The sequence below is a fragment of the Pongo abelii genome, chromosome 1 (assembly GCF_028885655.2).
Source record: "Pongo abelii isolate AG06213 chromosome 1, NHGRI_mPonAbe1-v2.0_pri, whole genome shotgun sequence".
In the NCBI taxonomy this organism is placed as follows: Eukaryota; Metazoa; Chordata; class Mammalia; order Primates; family Hominidae; genus Pongo; species Pongo abelii.
This window is the reverse complement of record NC_071985.2, coordinates 138,748-158,776: the sequence shown is the minus strand read 5'-3', so window position 1 is coordinate 158,776 and position 20,029 is coordinate 138,748. Positions and strand designations below refer to the sequence as shown.

The following is a 20,029-nucleotide window of genomic DNA, read 5'->3' as shown; positions in this document are numbered from 1 at the left end:
ATAAACCCACCTGATACAGCTGTGGGCTAAGAGAAGGGGCAAGAAGCAAAAGCACATTTCCTGAGCATCTGTTGGTGAGAGCCTGTGTCAGGTGTTGGGTAGACTGAGGCCCCAGCCCCACACTTGAGGAAGATGAAGATCAGAACAATTCATTACCAACAGGCCAATGTAACCTGTAACACGACACAGTACAGGAATGGGGGATGGGGCCGTGTGTCCCCCACACCTTGACCATCTCTTCCTCACCTTAAACAAAATTTCTTGACCCTCTTTGCTGGGAGAAGGAACTAAGAAACAGTATTCCCACTTCTCATCTCTTCTTCGCAGCGAAACTTCCTCAGAGATGACAACCTCCACTTCCTCACCTCCTGCTCCTGTGAGCTCAGTGGTTCAAGCGTTTGGACTCTAGAGTCCAAGTGCCTAGTGGGAGCCGCCTCCGTTACCTTCAGCAAGGCTGAGTACCCCCACTGTGCCTTATTTTCTTACTGTGGAAAGGAAATCATAGTGTTTATCTGTCCTATAACATTGTTGTAGAGATTAATTAGGCGTGTTCCTGGTATGTGAAAGGCACTGGATGAGTACAAGTTACTATGACGAGGGTGGGAGGGAGGGAGCTCTGTGGCTTCTGTCTTCTTCTCCTTAGAAGTACCATTGGCTCTAACCTTCCTGGTCTCTCTTCCTGCCTGCCGCATCTTCTAGGTGATTTTGCAAGGAGAAACAGCACGTGCATGGCATGGCCCTTCTTTTCTGGGGCTCTTCTGTACCAGGAGCCTCACAGGTCCTGCCTGCCAGTGACTGGGTAGGGAAGTCCAGCACTGTGTGTCATCTCAGAAAGCCCCTCATTAGGACTATAATACTGTATTATAGACTGAAAATTTGCTGAGAGTAGATTTTAGGTGGTTTTACAACAAAAAAGGGGGAGGTAACTGTGCAAAATGATAGGCCAATTTGATACCTATTTCATTATGTTCATCAAAATACCATGTTGTACACCTCCTAGACATACAATTTAAAAAATTTAAAGCCCACTCACCCAAAAACATAAGCCATGCATTTTCATAGCAGCTTTTCTAGTAATAAAATATTATGACACCCATCTGCCGAGTCAGGGAAGGCAATCTCAAACTCCTGGGCAGCACCCATCCGAAGGCACAGTGAGTGCTCAGCACATAGTAGCCCCAGATGGCCCCTCAGATGGCATCCACAGCCACCAAGGTTACTGCTCTGATTGTGCGCCTCCAATTCTTGTCCTTCACTCTGCCCCTTGACCCCCAAGGTTTCTGGTCTTCCTCCCTGCCAGCACCTTCTTCTTCCCTTGGCTGACCTCTTCTCAACAAAACTCCAAATACTGGTACACTCCAAGTGCAGCTCAGGCTAAACAAAGCCTTTTGCTCTTCTTCAAAGCTCCTGGAGTTCACATGCCTATCCGATCTCCCACCTGTGAGTTCAAGTGCCCTCAAACCCCTCCCACCCCCCAGCCAGTCAAGCCCTGACTTTGGAAGTCACCTTTTATCTAGGTTTTAATTTCAGAGAAACAACGGGTAATTCATAATGTAAGTATGTCCTAAACACTGCAGCAGACAAAAATACTGCCTATCTGAAATTTCAGTGGGTTCACTGTATTGATAAATCTGGCATCACTACTTGTGTCCCTTCTCTACCTTCATGCTCACATCCAGACACATCTAAGATCCCACCCCTCTGGCACTCTCACCTCTTAGCTCAGACAGAGTCCACTCCACCCTGCAGGCCCCTTTCTACCAAACCCTCTCCTGGCACCCATCACCTCACACAGCATGGCCCCATGAGGCACCAACTCCTCCCCTGCTTCTCTACACTTGCCCTGTACATGGCCACCCTGGCCATGGGGCCTTGCACCCCCCCCAAGAGCATGCATAGCGCAGCTCACTCAATCTGGTCCTTCACCTCCCTTCTCCGACCACACCAACTAAAAAGCCTGCCGCCTAACCCTGCTCTTCCCTCCCCCAACCCTTGCCTCATCTTTGCCCCTTTTCTCTTCCTCCAGCAAGGACAGTAGATGTTAACTGTTACATAAACTACTTTATTTAAATAAAACCAGGAAAGACCCTTTCCCCCTTACACACCAGCACATGCACATACGCACACCCACACCCTCCCTCCCTTTCTGCTCTCTGCCCATGGCCACCTCAAACCCCGAGGTTCTCATTGTGACCAACCTCCCTCAACCTGTAGACCCCCGTGCAGAGTCTAGTTGCCCACTCATCCCGGTCGCTGGCAGAACATGGGCCTAGACGAGAGCACTCCATCATCCTGGGGTGGGTCAAAAGGAAGGACCGGTTCTCCCAAGGCACCCAGATCTGGTGTGGCTTCCCTACAAACTGGGAGCACTGCCAGGCAGCTGGAGCTGCTCCCTGCGGAGGGCAGAACTTTTCACCCCAAGCCAACCCCTCCCTGTAGCAAAGGAAGTAAGAGGGTTGGCAGCCAAGCTTCAGTGTGCCCCGAGGGATCCTGCAGTAGGTATTGTTCAGTTTGGGGAAGAGCAAGGGAGAACAATTGAGCACCAAATTCCCTAACCCTGCCCTGCAGGAGGGTGCTGAGTCAGTTCAGCATCCTCTACCCAGAAAAGGTAAACACAACTGTGCAGCAAGAGTGAGGGTGGGAATGACAGGGGCCTAAGCCTTCAGGACCTCATGACTTCACCCCCAACATGGGCCCTGTTAAGGACCCACTAGCACCCTGGCAATGTTGAGGACCCAGCCCAGCGGAAACACCATACCCACAGGAGCCAGTCTGGAGTTGGTGATACTCCCTATGTTGACAGCAGGGTTGGGTTTCTCTCCCTGACACCAGCTTCCTGCAGGTCCTGTAAGTTCTGCTTTGGGGCACACATCGCAGAGTGCCTCAGGTCATGAAAGGGAATGCTGTAGGGAAAGGTGGTGTCTTCCAGAGGCACACAGTACATCTTACAGGTTACACACGGGCAGGCTGGAGCAGGACGGGGGTGCAGGGCTCAGCAGCATACCTAGAGTACCCTCCAGAGTTGCCTTGGGAAGGGGGGCGGGGCCGGAAACCAACGGGAGGGGTGACTGTCCATCCCCTCCGACGGGAGTACTCAGGCCCAGCACCCATTTTCTCTGATGAGCTTCCCAGTGCCTTCTAGACCAAGTTCCCTGAGGGAAAAAGCCAAACAGATGGAAAGAGAGGGAGCAGAAAGGGAAAGCAAAGGGTCAATGCCCCGCAGATTGTGATGAGCCAGCAGGCAGAGGCAGACAGAGCGCCGAGGGCAAGCCTTCTGAATGGGTAAGGCAAAGAGAGCTGCCTGCTGAGGGGACGGGGGCGGCTGTGAGAACACCAGGGCAGGCACAGAGGACTCGAACACAGCTGGCCTCTCCCAGGGAAGCACTGGAGAAGGGGACCTTCGGGAAGACGAGGCCCCAGAGGAGAGGGCGTGAGAAGACTGTGGGCCCCAACCGGCCCGTGGTAGCAGATTCAAGCCAGGAACCCTGGCCCCTCGGCTACAGGCTGACGCTGCGCTGGTGCCGACCCCCACGGACTCCGCCGTCGCTGCCCCGGCGCCCTCCACTCCGGGTTCCCAGCTCTTGGCCGTCCAGACTGACGTGGTCCGAGAGGCCTCGCAAGTGCTCCACGGAGTCGCACTTCTGCAGGTCTGAGGCCACCGTGCGCAGGCTCAGCAGACTCAGCGTATCGGTGTCGGGGGCGGGGCCGGGCCCCAGGCTGCTGCCCTCCTCCAGCCCCGCACCCTCGGCCCCCTCAATCCCGCTGTCTCCGTCCTCTGTGTCCTCAGGTCCTGCTTCAGCCCCCACGGGGGAGGAGCGCCGAGGGCCCAGCGGGTGGGGAGGCAGATCCCCGCGGCGCCGCGCGTGAATCTGCTCGCTGATCTGCTCCAGGTTACGAAGGGCCACGGAGTAGCGCGTCTTGGCCTGAGCTACCTGCTGCTCCAGTTCTGTCACCTTGGCCTTGTGCTCCTGCAGAGGGCAGAACAGAGTAAGGCGACCCATGGGGCACGTCTCCACCTTACTCAGCACTCTGCACTGAGGTCTGAGGGCCTGCTCTCCCAGAATACCTGGACAGCTGGCTCAGCACCCACCACAGACCCACAACACCCTTCCCTGCTCCACTCACTCTGCGTTGTTCTTCCCCAGCAATCCTGCTCCTGACCTGAGCCCCACCTTCCAGAGCCTTCCTCTCAGGCCTTCCTCTCCACCAGCTCCTGCTCCTCATCCTCTCCCCACTGTTCCCTTTCACCCAATGGCTGGTTCTTCTTCCCCATCCCGGATTTCCACCAGTTCTTTTCCTCTTGTTTACCTCCCTTCTTCCAACTACGTTCTCACCATCACCAGCCCCCGTCACCAGCCCCCGTCACCAGCCCCCATCCCTGCCTCTCACTCCTGCAAGGTCATTTGGAACATGTGTGCCACCACCCTTCCCCACCACTAGCCGGAGGCCTCACCCTGGCCACCTCACCAAGATGGCCCAGAGAGGCCGACCAGCATCCCCTCCAGCCTGCACCCCCACCTACCCATTCCTCCTCCCCCTCACCCACTCAGCTACCTCCAGGATCTGGCTGAACTGGGCCTTGAGCTCAAAGTAGGGGCGGCTCTTGCCGATGGCCCTCCGGAGGGTCTTCTGCAGGGCTTGGACCCGAGCCTCAGCCTGTTGGCACAGCCGAGTCACTCGCTGGTGCTCCCGCTCACCTCGAAGCCGCTCTTCCTCCGCCTCATTCACCTGGCCCAGAGGACACATCACTGAGCCAGGACCCATGCTTCAGTCTCTGGCATCTGCCCCAGGCTGCCAATCTGAACAATGCCCTGGGGGGAACCCAAACAGGAACATCCTCTGCAAACCCTCAACTGTGTACAGAGCCCGAGACACGCAGGGGAACACAGTGTTTATGAGCCTCAAGACAGCTTATTTCTGTCTCTCTTGGATCTGCTGCCTGACCGTCGAGGACCACATCACAGGCACATGCCTCTGAGCCACCTCTTCCCCATGTTCTTGCCTACTGTCACCTGCACCACTGGCTACTCAGCTTTACTGCTGCCAGGAAAGGGATGCTGGTGCCCACTCAACCACTTGAGAGCATCAAGGGAATGTCTGTCAGCACATCACACATCTGCAGCAGCCATTCTCTTCAGGGAGCCCTCAGCGCCAATGGTTAGGGATCTGGGAATGAGAAGAGCCTGTGTGGGGAGCCACAGCTGTGCCCTGGGTTCTCCAGGTTTCCACACCCTATGTGGGCATCGTCCACAACAAGTGGGCCAAGGTTGGATGGGACTCTGGTGTGCTTCTGCTCAGGGTGTTGTACAGTTGGCCCACTTGTCCTGGTAGACAAAGTGGCTGGAGCCCTCACCTGCTCCCTGTTCAGGTGTAGCTCTAGACTGTACACTCTCCCCTAACCCCTCCCCCACTGCTGTGTGCTCTCATTTGCACGAGCTCTAGAGTAGAAGTGAGGTGCCTGTTCTGTGCGAGGGGCAGATGAAGAATCACAAGCCACAAACACCCCCTCGAAGAGCTGACGCCTGCCCTGTGCAAGCTGAAGGTGGCAGACAGGGCCAACGGCAGAGATCCTTCCGCTTCCCAGTCCCCTTTCAGGAGCTTGGAAATGACACATAAATTATACTTCAAAATTCGAGGTGTATTGTCAGAGCTCAAAAGCAGGAAAGGGAGCAGATTCTGAAAACAGAAGCGAGGAGTCACACAGCTAAACATAACAAAATGTGAATGTTGAATCCTGAGTATCCACCAGGGATGAATTGTCCCACACCTGGAGGCAAACATTCAAGAAGAGCCCAGGATGACATTCTAAGTCAGAGGGAAATGGAATATGGGAAGCACTGAAGGCCAAACAGAACAGAAAACTAGGAACAGGTTTTGCCTGAAACAGAATCAAAGTTGAAAGAAGGCTACAATGGAGGAAAGAATGAGGAGGTGAGGTGATAAAGACATAGCAAAGGATGGACGAGAACCAGCGAAGGGGACCTGCCGGCACCACCCAGCTCACCTTGCAGGTAGCATGGTTCAGCATCTCCTGCCACGTGGGGTCCAGTCGGTTCTTGTCAGCCATGACGCCCTGCTCAGCCACAAACACCATTTCCCGAGCAGCGTTGTGCATGCTTACGGCCCGCTCGTACCGCAGCGCTGCCTTCTGTGTCTCCTGCTGAGCCTGGGGGGAGAGGGATATCAGGATGGGGAACCCTGAGGGACCCCAGCTGCCCATGGAGACCCATAATAGACGTGAGGATAAGAGGAGGAAGGCCTACTAGCAATGTCGGCTTCATTTCCCAAACTGTGCTGAGGATAAATGCCAAGGAAGCAACATTCTATAAAGAATATTTCATAAGGATATGGACTAGAAGAAATAAAAATTTTGCCAGAGGGGGGTAGGTGTGTGAAATCCAGCACTCCCAAAGGCTGCTAGCCTTTTCCCCTAGGGAAAACAAAGGAGAATACAAACCATTTTAGTGTAAGGTGGTTAGCAACATAGACAGAGTCTTACAGAAAAGATGACCTTGAGACCATCAATTCCATGTTCAGCAGGCAAGCTGAAGGAAGTAATCAGACAAGTGCTCAGAGACAGTCATCACAGCCATACCAACCAAGCAAAAAACGAAACAAACCTAACTTTTCAGTTATAGGATATTGGTTAAATAAATAATAGTACATCTAATATAAGAAAATAAGCTGGGCGCAGTGGCTTCTGCCTGTGAGCCCATCTACTTGTGAGGCTGAGGGAGGAGGATTACTTGAGCCTAGGAGTTTGAGGTTACAGTGAGCTATGATCACACCATTGCACTCCAGTCTGGGCAACAGAGCAAGACCCCATTTCTTAAAAAAATAAAAAATTAATTAATCAGTCCTTTAAAATGACGGCTTGGATGTATAGTTATTGACATGGAACCATGTCATAATGCTAATAAAAGAACAAAATAGCACATACTGTGTAATCCCATTTTGGCTGGATATACACGGACACGAAATATGATTGATACAGCACACATGGTTATCTGTGCTGTATTAATCATATTTTTATTTTCTATACTTTATGATACTTTCATGTCTTGGGGGACCTTGCTGGCCAAGGACAAACTGCCCCTTCCAGGGCTAATTCCTAGAGACAGTAAACTCCCCTGTAAGTGTGCCTTTCATATGCAAACCAACCAAATAATCCAAAGCCTGGATCCCCAACTAACTCCTTTACCTACTGCTCCCCCACCAAGCCAATATTTCCTCTGCCCTAAGTCATCCCAGGGCCAGGTACTAGATAATTAGAGGCCACCCCTATAGCCCAGGGCCTAGCAAAGTTATTCCAACTATCTACTTCTAAACTTATCCAAACTTGCCTACCCTGCCTCACCTACTCCTTTCCACAAAAACCACACTAAGGCTCTGTGCTTTGCTTTCTCCTTCACTTATTCTGCCTCCTGAAGGACCCTGGTTGCTTCCCAGTGTGGCCCTGCATGGCATGGTATGTCCCCTCCTCTTGGGAACAAACTCTTCTTCCAAGGCAGTTGTCTCTGTATCTATCACCTCACCATACAGGATGACAACAAATCCCAGGAAACAACATGCATGAAATGTGCATGGTAGGATTTTGGGTGATTTTTGTTTCCTTCTTGTTTTATTATGTTCTTCCAACGGTGAACACATATTATTTGTTAAAAATAATTTGTTACAGAAAAAAGGGGGGGTGGGATGGGGAAAAGAGTGAGGAGTAAGCAAAGAAATGATTCAGAAGAGAGACATGTACCAAAGGGAAGAGGAAATGGGTGTAGATGAAAACAACAAGATGTTAGAACTGACATCTGATATACCCTAAAGCCTGGTTCCTGATACGCAGAAGGCACTTAAACATTAGCAGGGCTGAACTGAATGTTCTCCCACACCCACCCTCACCATTTTATAGACCATGAGCCCAGAGCCCACGGTGGTAAAGGAACCTCCTGAGCCCACAGAGCTGGTTCCGACCAGCCAGGTCTAGCCCAGGGCTCTGCCCTCAGGGTCTGGTGTTTTGTCTCTCACTCCACATAGAGACAGAAGAATCCAGGGCCAGGCTCAGCATGTAGCCTTCCTCAAACGTGGTCAGCCAGCCATACCTCCTTAGCCAGCCGCCGAGCCTCATAGTAGGGCCGGGCTTTCTCGATGCAGCTCCCCAAGTGGGAACCCTGTGTATTCAGTTTCCTCGCCGACTCCTGCAGGATCCTCCGATAGGTGGTCCTGGCCTCCTGGAAAGGAACAAGGCAGAAGAAAGGCACATGTTTGGGTCCCAGCCCCTCTTGTTTCTCAGACACACCCCTCCCACTGCCACTGCCTCAATCTGGGAAAGAGACAGATGGAGATACTTCCAAGGACCAGCCCAAGCACATAAGGAAAAGGACACTCACGTCCAGCTGTAGTTCCACCTGGTTGATCTCCTCGCTGGCCTGGTTCAGGTGCTCCAACTCCTCCTGCCACAGAGAGGGGTGGCAAATTAGCGCAGTGGAAGGAAGTAGCCTTGAGTGAACCATGCAAGGCAGGAGCAACACAGAGAGAGAGAGCCCCACTTGCCCAGGGAAATGAGGTGAGACACTCAGGAAAGGAAAGAAGATATGGAGATTGCCAAATGCTTTCTTGTCTGTCAGGGACCTGATACATACAATCTCATGTAATCCTCACAACTCTACCTTGTATTGGGTAGTAAAACCCCAGTTTCAAGGATGAAGAAATTGAGGTTTGGAGAATGCAGCACTAATATGCACAACGTGAAGTTGTGGTGAGCCCTCACTCTCTCCATGACATTGCAACACTTCCTCAAACTGAGGGAGTCTCCTTGGACCTGAAGGCTTGCTCTCTGTGAGAGGACGGCCACCTGGGCCAGGGCAGGGCCACTCAGTCAGCACGTGTTTACTGCACACTTATCACCTCTCGGGACCGTGAGACCTGAGAATTCAGGACATAGAGGTGGCAGCTTAGAGCTGCGAGTCAGCAGCAGGTCCTGGGCAGCATGTGCAGCCTTGTGAGGGGTGGGTGTGGGTGCTCTCCGGGCAGCAAGGTCACCTAACGGGGCAGCAGAAGGTCAGGGTAGGGTGCCTGGAACACTTGCTCCCCAGCTGGAAGGACTTCATAGACACAAAAGTGCCAGTGAATGACTGGGCAAAGTGGCTCACGCCTGTAATCCCAGCACTTTGGGAGGCCGAGGCAGGCAGATCACCTGAGGTCAGGAGTTCAAGACCAGCCAGGGCAACATGGTGAAACCCTGTCTCTACTAGAAATGCAAAAATTAGCCGGGTGTGGCAGCGTGCACCTATAGTCCCAGCTACTTGGGAGGCTGAGGCAGGAGAATCACTTGAACCTGGGAGGCAGAGGCTGCAGTGAGCCAAGATCACACCACTGCACTACAGCCTGGGTGACATAGCAAGACTCTGTCTCAAAAAAATAAAGTGCCAGTGAGGAACAAAGGGCCAAGGAACCAAAGGGGAGCAGGTACCCTGGGCAGACAAGTTGGCAGGTGAGAAGGTCAGTAAGGCTACAGCACTATGGGAGGTAGTATGAGGACTTTCTGCAATGGCAAAAGGGTCTCTCAGAGCCTGGTGCCAATGTAACGAAAGCCTGGGGGAGCCAGGAAGACAAAAGTGGAGGCTGGGACGGGCGTGGTGGCTCACGCCTGTAATCCCAGCACTTTGGGAGGCAGAGGTGGGTGAATCACTTGAGGCCAGGAGTTTGAGACTGGCCTGGCCAACATGGTGAAGCCCTGTCTCTAGTAAAAACACAAAAATTAGCTGGGCGTGGTGGCACGCACCTATAATCTCAGCTACTTGGGAGGCTGAGGCACGAAAATGGCTTGAACCCGGGGGGCAGGGATTGCAGTAAGCCCAGATCGTGCCACTGCACTCCAGCCTAGGCAACACAGTGAGATTCCATCACAAAAAAAAAAAAAAAAAAAAAAAAAAGGTGGAGGCTGTCTATAGTATTCCAGGTGGCAGAGGAGAGGGCAGAGCCCAAGGAAACACAGGACACAGAATCACAGGGGCTTGGTGGATGACTAAGGTCAAGATCAAGAAAGTGTATAGAGTCCAAGAAGCCTTTTGGCCTGCATGGCAATGGGTGACCATGACCGCAGGTCCCTACAGAGCAGATCCTGTGGGAGGGAGGGAGAGTCCTGGGGAAAAGTCGCTGGACAAGCTGGTTTGAGTGCCTTCCTGGCCCCTGGAAGGACTAGAGAGAGAAGCAATAGAACCATCCAGGGCTTTCCAGGAAATGGCAGATTGCTGAGAGGGGTAATGGCCTCCCTTGCCCGAGAAAACACAAAAGTTCCCAGAGCCCCTGGTGAGCTAAGGACACTACTGCGGAGCAGTGCTGGTCTGTGCCAAGGGCCTTGTGCCGGGAAATACCTGGTGCCTAGCTATAGGATTTGCCTTCACCAGCCCTGCTGTCTCTGGACAGCAGGCTGGACAGGCCAGAGGGACCCAGCCCAGCATGTGCCTGCTGCCCAGACCCACAACTTGCACTTGGCAGTGACACCACAATCACTTCCCACTCATATGGCCGTGATGTTGGCCCCCACTCACCTCATTCGGGCCTTTCAGCAACCCAGTGAGGGAGTCAGGCTGACACGCACAATCTTCCTTTTAGTCCCTTCTACTCCTTCTATCCTCCCCCCATCCCCTGCCTTGATCCTGAAAAGATCTGGGTCAGCAGGTAAGAATACAGGAAATGGTTTGACATGTTAATTACAGTAACAGGAAGAACACAAAGGTAGAAACCTGTAATGGAACAAGGAATGAGGATATGAAAATGCACATACCTACAACAGTGTAGACGCTGCCTAAGGAGGGCCACAAATCTGGCTCTAAACTAGGGGTGTCCAATCTTTTTGCTTCCCTGGGACACACTGGAAGAAGAACTGTCCTGGGCCACACATAAAATACACTAACACTAACTATAGCTGATGAGCTAAAAAAAAAAAAAAAAAAATTGTGGGCAGGCGCAGTGGCTCACGCCTGTAATCCTAGCACTTCAGGAGGCCGAGGTGGGCAGATTGCCTGAACTCAGGAGTTTGAGAACAGCCTGGGCAACATGATGCAAAGCCCATCTCTACTAAAATACAAAAAAATAGCTGGGTATGGTGGTACACACCTGTAGTCCCAGCTACTGGGACGGCTGAGGCAGGAGAATCACCTGAATCTGGGAGACGGAAGTTGCAGTGGTCTGAGATTGTGCCACTGCACTCCAGCCTGGGTGAGAGAGCAAGACTCTGTCTCAAAAAAAAAAAAAAAATTGCAAAAAAAAATCTCATAATGTTTTAAGAAAAGTTTACAAATTTGCATTGGGCCGTGTTCAATGCCATCCTGGGCTGCATGCGGCCCACAGGCCACGGGTTGGACAAACTTGCTCTAAACTTTCTCGAAGAGACTTATTCAACAGAAACGTAACAGGAGCTGCAGATGGAATTTTTAATTCTAGAAGCCACATTTTTTAAAAGTAAAAAAGTAAAATGAGTGAAATTATAAAAATACATTTAACCCAATATATCCAAAATATATTTCAACATGTGATCAACATAAAATAATATTATCCATACTTTTACTTTTTTAAACTAAGTCTTCAAAATCCATATGCACTTGACTCTTAGGGCACATCTCAACCTAGACAGTGGCATGTGGCTCCTGTGTTGGATGGCGAAGGTCTAGAAGTTGTTGTATTTGGGTAGATGCATCTACAGTGTCACACAACCCAGTGTCCATAAAATAACAACCATTCTGGAAGAACAGGCAGCCAACACAGCTCAGGGCCCCAGAGGAGGCACAGGGTCAGCACCAACACTACCAGACACATAGAACTCCAAGTTTCACAGTGCCTTCCTAACAGAGACATCACCAGCAACTCACACGATCACTCTAACAGGCCCTAAAAAGGCAATGTCTGTCAAGGTGAAAGGCAACCTATCTCCCCGGGGGCCCAGCTTCCTGGGGCTTCACGTGGCCTACAGGGGCTTTTAGGCTATCTGGGAGACGAGTGACCAGTTTTTTCAGCACCTCCTACTGGAATATTCTTCCTCAGCAACTTTGCATTTGACAGATGAGAAACAACCAGGCGGAAAATTAGTGACAGACTTGGGTCTGGATCCAGGACCGATCTTTGATCTCACTTTCCTTCCACTGTCGCCACCCTCCTGGGACAGAGGACACCACTGGAAGGACATCTCAGTAAAGAAAGAAGTGCTGTAATCTAGGAAAACCACAGCCCACGTAGAAAAAGGACAGGGATTGGAAATGCAACAAACATTGATTATGGGGGGTCAGTTGTTAAAGGCCACCCTGCAATGTTCATGTGGCAAATCAAAGACCAAGACTGGATCCCCACTGGATTCCATGGCCTCAAATGCTTTCAGTCATCAACTTCCAGCTCCTGACGAGATCATCAATGGATTGGATGGCTCAGCATAAGTTGTTACTACTGTTAAAAGGACAAGAAGAGCTGTTGCTATTGGCAAGTGGCAGGAGTGGGCATTATCTTTCTATATGGGAACTAGCTTCCCAGTGGCACCTCCAGCAATTTACAGAAAGCCATCTGCTGATGGGATCTGTCCCCTCAGAGTCACAAAGCTCTCCCTAACAGGACAAGAAGATGCCTGGGGAGTAAAGCAGCCTGGAGGGCAAGGTCAGCACAGGAGGGAGGGGGATAAACCACCTAGGGGACACCCAAGGAAAGGCAGAGCAGGAATCCACTGAGGACCTGGGACGGTTTTGGGCAGTCAGCAACACATTCCATTTGGCCTGCTTCACCAGGGACTCCTGGCACTCAGCTGAAATGGAATTCAGGGAGGACAAAGTCTGAATCAACATGCATCATCCATCAGTGAGCCAGCAGCCAGCAGGGAGGGTGACCTTCCCAGGGCACAGCAGTCAGATTCCCAGGATGCCAGGACACTGAATCAAAGGCATGGGGACTCAGGCTGCAGATGCTCCCACCCCACCTAGCGCAGACCATCAAAAGACTCAAGCTAATGGTAACTGGGGCCAGGGTGATGACTGTCCTGTGAAAGCTAAACCCATACTTCTAGATGAGGTCACAGAGGTTGCAAAGTCACCCTAGAGAGTTTGGAAAGGAGCAGGTAAACAAGAGCACTCACATCTGAAGAAAGAATGCAACCACTAAGAGGAGGCTGAGAAAGTCACAGAACAGACCCAGGTCCATCCTAGATCCACGCTCCTTTCCTCTTCCCTCCACTGGAACCCTCTCGGAAAGCTGAGGATGAGCCTGGAGGACTCAAAAGAACTCCACTAAGATCATGACATGGAGACACAGCCAGCAGCCTTCCCTGGAGGGACAGCACGCTCCAGGTAGGCACCAGCTGACTTCCTTCCAACTTCCAGAGGAATCCCACCATAAATGGCCATGGAGCTGCCTGCCTGCAAAGGAACTCCAGCCCCAGGTCAGAGAGGGCCTCATCCTAAGGACAGCCATTTCTGGGAGCCTCAGAAAATACCGAAACAGGTGCTCTACCTTTGGGATATACCTGGCCCAGTGGATTTGGCTCTGACTGTAACATCAGAATCCCTTCTCACCCCACCCAGACTAAGAGAATCCACGTGTCTGGAAAGGCTCAGGTAAGGGTATTTTTGAAGCTCCCTGGTGGCTTTTTATGGACTGTGGATGGAAACCCAGTAAATCCACTGAAAATCCAGAGAAATGAATACCCACCTAAAGCACTGAAACACATGATCAGAGCAATGTGCATGGTCTGGTGAACTGTCAACACTCAAAGGGACCTTGAAAGACAAACACCCCAATCTCTTCCTCATCTTGAAAGCCCAACCACAGAAGGGCAAAATGCCACCAGCCTCCTCCATGAAGGGTGCCCCTCAAGCCAGACTGCCTCTCTCACACTAACTCCCTGCTGAGGTCAGAGCACTGGCCTACCCACACCTGTGTCATCAAATGAGGGAAGCTATTACTAGACCTTTCCTCCCTATACAACCCACAACATTCCACAGCGTGCTGTGCAGTTTAGCAAGAGAGACTAGGGTCTAGTTACCCTTCCTGCACCAGTGACATCACAAGTTCACTGGAGGCAAAGTAAATCTTACGCTACCTCAGTGTACTCCAACTCTCATAGAGCTCATCTGATAGAAGAGTCAGTAATGACAGAATATTCTATTTCTGCACTGTCAGTATAACATTGAGGAACTGCTTTTTTTTTTTTTTTTTTTTTCTGAGACGGAGTTTCACTCTTGTCACCCAGGCTAGAGTGCAGTGGCAGATCTCAGCTCACTGCAACCTCCGCCTCCTGGGTTCAAGCAATTCTCCTGCCTCAACCCCCCAAGTAGCTGGGATTACAGGCACCCGCCACAAGACTTGGCTAGCTTTTTTTATTTTTAGTAGAGACGGGGTTTCACCATGTTGGCCAGGCTGGTCTCAAACTCTTGACCTCAGGTGATCCACCTGCCTCGGCCTCCCAACATGCTGGGATTACAGGTGTGAGCCACCATGCCCGGCCGAGGGACTGCATTTTTACGTGTTAATTTTAATTGATTGTGTTTAAGTAGCCACATGCAGCTAGACCACCCTATTAGACAGCACAGTGCAAGTATGACTCTTCCTACTACTACCATTTGCCTATGCAGACACTGGAAAAATACACAGGAGCAGTAGAGGCCAAGTAAATAGACCACAGTGGATTCTCCTCTGCAGAAACCTCTGGAGCAGGGCAAGGAAGGCTGTAGGGAGGCATATAATGCACATTACACAGCCCTCCTCCGCAAGCAACAGAGAGACAGCTCTTTCCCAAAGTGCTATCTACAAACTATCACCAAGGAACAAGCAAAAAGAGTTTGAGAAAGAACTGTAGACTTGTGTCAGAGCAGAGCAAGAATGAGTTGTGCAAATCAGCTAGACCAACTGCTCACTTTACAGATGAAGAAACTGAGGCTCAGAAACGTAAAGAAACTTCCATAAAAATCATAAATCATGGGGTTGGAGGTAGCATGAAACTTAGCCCAAGGCTTTTTTCACTACAGCTGATTTCCTCAGAGGATGATAAATCTGTAGAAATAGCAAGAGAAATTGGCTGTTTTCAATGCAATGACAGGCAGAGCAGAAATAAATTACTGACTCATGCCAGAAACAAATGGCTCACCACTGCTCCATTATAAGCATGGACACAGTAGAAGAGGAACCCACACACACACACATATCCCAGGAACCCACACAGAGAGTGAAGGAAGAATGCCAGGACTGGCTTTGATTTCTTCCCAACTCACTGGAGTAATCCAATAAAGGTTTGCTGACAGATAAGCCTAGGAATTTGAGCCTTCATATGTTCTTGCTCACCTATAGAAGAGTCACTTCCACAACATCAGAGTCTTGGAGATGTGACCGGAACAAATGGCAGACTCAAGCCCCAAACATGCAGGAGGATCCTGGTCGTCACCTGCCCAAGAAGGTTCCTCAGGAAGTCATTCTCAGCCAATTCCCTGAAACACTGCAACCCAGGTTTGACTGGCCAGGCATCTCTTCCACATGGAGTTGGTCTTCCTCACTGACTACCCCCAGGTCTCCTACACAAAGATCTGCCTGTCCTACCAACTAGACTGTAAACACTCCAAGGCAATAAACTGCTCTTCCATTCCTTTAGGAGACCCACTATCCTGAGGGCCAGGTATGTATGTTACTAAGGATTAGCCACAACAAAAGTTACGAATACTTGAACATATGGGGTTTCTTTATAGATCTAAAGTTGATGCTACCTTTATAACACTGGAAAGGGCTCACTGTTTACAAGAGTGAAACACATTATCAGAGCAATGTGGGCTGCATATCCCTGGAAGGTACTGCTGAGAAGGTGAGAAAGGGGAAAAGATTCTCTCACTCAGCCTCAAAACTGTCCCCCAGTATCAAAGTCATCTCCTCTCACACAGCATCCCTAACTAAGGTGGCAGCCCCTCCGCTTATCTGGAAAGAAGTACAACACACCTACCCTCCACTGACCTAAAGTGTGCCTCCTTCATCTACTGCCAAGTGACGCTTTGCTCCTTCAGTGAAGCTTTCAGCAATGCCTCCCAAGCACTAAGGCCAGGCCTTTCTCTGCACTCCATAAGCACTTTAGACACACAACTCTTTTGGAACTTGTCACATTACCCTGCAATGATTTGTTGACAAACTTGTTCTCCTTTCCTGCCCCAGAAGACTGGGGACAGAGTAAGTCTAAGCCCTCATTCATCCAACACTCTTCAGGGAGGCTGGAATCTGGGCTCTCCTCTCCCCGCTCTCAGTGCTCTCACCTGTATTCTAGGATCCAGTTCTTCTTCCTCTCTTGGGGACAATTTGGCCTCACTGCTGCTGCTTCCACCTCCTCCAGGCTCTTCTGCGACTGGGCTCCTAGGTACTTCATCCTCTACAACTTCAGGCCGCAGCTCCCCCTGTGGGGTCTCCCGCCCTCCTGGAACCTGTCTGAGCTCAGCCATGCTGACAGGGGGAGGGCAGAGCCCTATGCACAAGAGAGGACTGACATGCTGGGACCAGGGCCCCAGCTTGGGGCTTCCTGGGCTCTAGATGGCCAGGAGAAGAGTTTCTCTTCTCAAAAGGCAGAAAAGGTGGGCACAGGAAGAACCTCACACTAGGTTAGAGGTTGAGATTCAAGTTGTCAGTGGGGTTCCTAGAGCTGAAGCCTTGTCTGTGCAAAAGTTCTTCCCTTCCCGCCACAGGGAGTCCACTATGACAAACCCGGAGCAACAGCTCCAAGGCAGGGGGCAAAGGGGGCTTGGATCCTGGGCCGAGGCCTGCTAGGAGGAGCACCATTCGGGAGGGTGGAGGCAGGCGCCTCCAGACTGTGGTGGCAGCTGGAGAGAGAAGGCTGGGCCCGAGCTGAGGCTGTAGGATGAGCGTCTCTGGGGAGCTGCAGAGAAACAAAGGCCAAGTATATGGTCATGTCAGCATCAAAACCGCAGCCACCAGCCCCTTCCAACTCTATAGCCTCCCAAAAACTACACTCTTACCACGCCCCCACCCATGTATTCCGACCAGTCCCTACCTCAACTTCTCTCCTTAGCCCTCAAGGACTTTAGACTCTACTCTTCCCCCGTCCCAGCTCCTCTCGACCCAGCCCCTCCTCAACCAGCGCCTTCGAGACTTTCCTCTGCACCCCTAGGCTCTCCTCCATCTCCTGTGGTCTCCCGCTCGTCCCACTCCACCCCTGCCCGGCTTTGCGATTCACCTTGTAACCCCGAGCCACACCCCACCTTCTCTGTCCAACCCGAGACAATCTAAGCCTCCCGTCTCCAATTCCACACTCTTCCGCAATCCCAAGGACCCTACTTCCGTCCATTCTATCCAGCCATGCGCAAAAGCCCCCCTCACAGCCTTACCTCAGTTTACCTTCCCGTCTGCGGAGCTTCTAGGCTGCAAACAATCTTCCCCCCTCCCTCCCCGCAACAAGCCGATCCAACCAAAAACGACTAGGCAGACCAGAAGCGGAAATATATCATCGGTGAACAACGCCCTCCCTCCCACGCTGTCTCTCAAGCCGGGGCTCCTCAGGAGGCCTCACACGCCCCCGCCCTGCCTTCAGTTTCCGTACAAAATGGTGCCCCACGTTGCTCAGGCTAGCCGTAGGTTGCCTCCAGACCATCCTCCACCAAGGCTGAATTAAAGAAAAACATGAGAATGTGGTGCTGAAGAAAATCAGGGCGCGGGATGGAAATCGAGAGTAACTGATGAGAAGAGGAATACTAGATATAAAACGGAGATAATAGCCTCAGAGCGAGTAGTGCCATCTTGCTTTACGGAGCTGCGGCGGCTGCCGGAAAGCCACTTCCGGCCTGCTCCACGAAGACGGGCGCGACGCCGAAAGTGAGCTGGTAAACTTCCGGCAGTGGCTCCGGGGGCAACTCGAGTCCGGGCACTGGCGGACTTCGCCAGCGAAGGCAAAGTCGATTTCCAAAAGTGACTTTCCTCACTCCAGTGAAGTCGGCGGAACCTTTACTAACGGCGTCTGAGCGGACGGCTCCGATGGGTAAATCCCAGTCCTCGAGGCCTCTGGACCTTGCACCTTGAACGACGTTTTGGTGGGGTCACCAGTTACTCCGTGAATACTAATCAGGAACTTAGTCAACATTAACTCAGTTAATTCACTCGTGCACCCAGGGTCAGATGCCCTCGAGGAGCAGCAGTTTGTTACATGGCATTGTGTATCGTTACCTAGGTCCATGAACGAGCGCCTGGTTGTCACCTCTAGGTGTCGCTTGGTGAGGCGAGGGCCTAGGCCTAAGGGGAAGGGCTTCATTCAGGGTTGGATGTTTTGTTTTTACAAAAGGCGTAACTTCCTCAAAGTCAACTCGAAAGTTTGCCCTGCAGATGGAAAAGGCAAATGGGCTGAATTCCCCTCCTTTTTGGGTCCTGTCAAAGACAACCCAGCTAGACATTGAAGCAGTGAAAAAGACTTTATTCAGTAACTACTTACAGAAAGGAAAAGAACTGACCTCTGTTCCGATTTGTACATAAGTGATTGGGCATTTCAAAGAGAGAATGAAGGAAGGAAGGTGATCAGGGCTCAATAGTGTCAGAGAAGTGAAAAATTACAGATTTGATTGGCATAGATGCGATTAGGCCAGATGTGTCTGCTAGCTAGCAGCTATAGAAGTTAGAGTGTTTTTTTATTTATTTATTTATTTTGAGATGGAGTTTAATTCTTGTTGCCCAGGCTGGAGTGCAATGGCGCGATCTTGGTTCACTGCAACCTCCGCCCCACCCCCACCCCCGAGTACAAGAGAGTCTCCTGCCTCAGCCTCCCGAGTAGCTGGGATTACGGGTGCATGCCAACACATCTGGCTAATTTTTCTATTTTTAGGAGAGACGGGGTTTCGCCACGTTGGCCAGGCTGGTCTCGAACTCCTGACCTCAGGTGATCCACCCGCCTGGGCATCCCAAAGTGCTAGGATTACAGGCGTAAGCCACCACGCCCAGCCTAGCGTGCTATTCTTGCACTAAGATTGGGAGGTAGAGGCTCTGCCCTTCCTGATGATCAATTTCAAAGGAATGGCTCTTAGGTCGTTTAGAAGGACCTCTTCAGTTGTAGGAGACACATAAACACCTTAAAGAGAAGAAGGAAGGATTCATAATGGTAAGCCCTTAATAAACGCCCTGAGAAAGGGAGGTCAGGAGCCTATCATGAGGTGTTGGCTAGAACAAATAGTAAATTCTCCTGGTAGCACTGAGCATTCTCAGGCAGGCATTTTCATGGGGGAGCTGGGGTTCTAGGGACATGATCTTACACTGCTAGAAGGCATGCTAAAGTTTGTCTCTTAGTAACTCAGAGGTTTGGATGGAGTCATGTGCCAAGAGTTCTACAGTTCTCAGTCCATTTCTTCTATCCCTTCATCCCATGAATAACGATTTTTTTTAATTGAGCAGAGCAAAATATATTCCTTTAAAAGAGGTGACTGAAAACAGATTTCTCCATTAAATTGCAAGTTTTGTTTTTAAAATTACAAAAGTGATTTTTCTAATTTCAATAAGTCAGCAGGACCTTGAGTAACATTGTCTAAGTGGACAGTTTTGATGGATAATAACGCCTCAGTCTTCTACCACAGTCCTTTTTATTATTAAGGTGCCATACAAAAACCATAAAAATTAAATATAAGGTGATAAACATGATTTATTTGTTGTCTACCAGTCACTTTACTTTTGTAGAACTAGAATTTCACTATAATAACCTCATTTTACCCAAGATGTTCTGTCTACCCAAGCCTGAATTATCCAACCTTTCTTATTCAGCACTGCTCCAATACCTGTCATTCTTATACCCCATCCCATAGCTCCTTTTCTCTGTGTAATGCTTAGCAATCACAAACTGCTGCTACTTGTCACAGATCTTTGGTGGGAAACATTATGAATACATATAATGACCAGACCCCTAGATCACATCCTGAGCTTTAGCAGCCCCTTTAAAGTCTCCACTGGCCTCTTCCAAGGTTAACTCTCACCCACTGAGACCACATGTGAATCTATCATGTATAGATTGTGATATAATCCCACAATAGTTTTTCTGCTG

At 50.8% G+C, this 20,029-nt stretch overlaps 1 protein-coding gene across 6 annotated transcripts; it reads right to left on the bottom strand.

Annotated features, from left to right (window-relative positions):
* Positions 1-2,041: 2,041 nt before the first annotated feature.
* On the bottom strand, positions 2,042-19,618 carry SH3BP5L (SH3 binding domain protein 5 like). Of its 6 annotated transcripts, none has more exons than XM_009241434.4 (7): positions 17,346-19,618; positions 16,263-16,876; positions 8,385-8,447; positions 8,097-8,225; positions 6,005-6,166; positions 4,555-4,728; positions 2,042-3,968 (listed from the first exon to the last, which is right to left on the bottom strand). In XM_009241434.4, the coding sequence occupies exons 2-7, from the start codon at positions 16,443-16,445 to the stop codon at positions 3,498-3,500; spliced, it is 1,182 nt and encodes a 393-aa protein (XP_009239709.1). In that variant the 5' UTR covers positions 16,446-16,876; positions 17,346-19,618; the 3' UTR covers positions 2,042-3,497.
* Between the last annotated feature and the right edge of the window lie 411 nt (positions 19,619-20,029).

Excerpts from the sequence above, each read along its gene's own strand:
- SH3BP5L (XM_009241434.4), bottom strand. The coding sequence starts at position 16,445 with ATGGCTGAGCTCAGACAGGTTCCAGGAGGGCGGGAGACCCCACAGGGG. Across the intron at positions 8,448-16,262 it reads AACTGGATCCTAGAATACAG|GAGGAGTTGGAGCACCTGAA; the intron begins GTGAGAGCACTG and ends TCTCTGTGGCAG. Across the intron at positions 8,226-8,384 it reads AGGTGGAACTACAGCTGGAC|GAGGCCAGGACCACCTATCG; the intron begins GTGAGTGTCCTT and ends GTTCCTTTCCAG.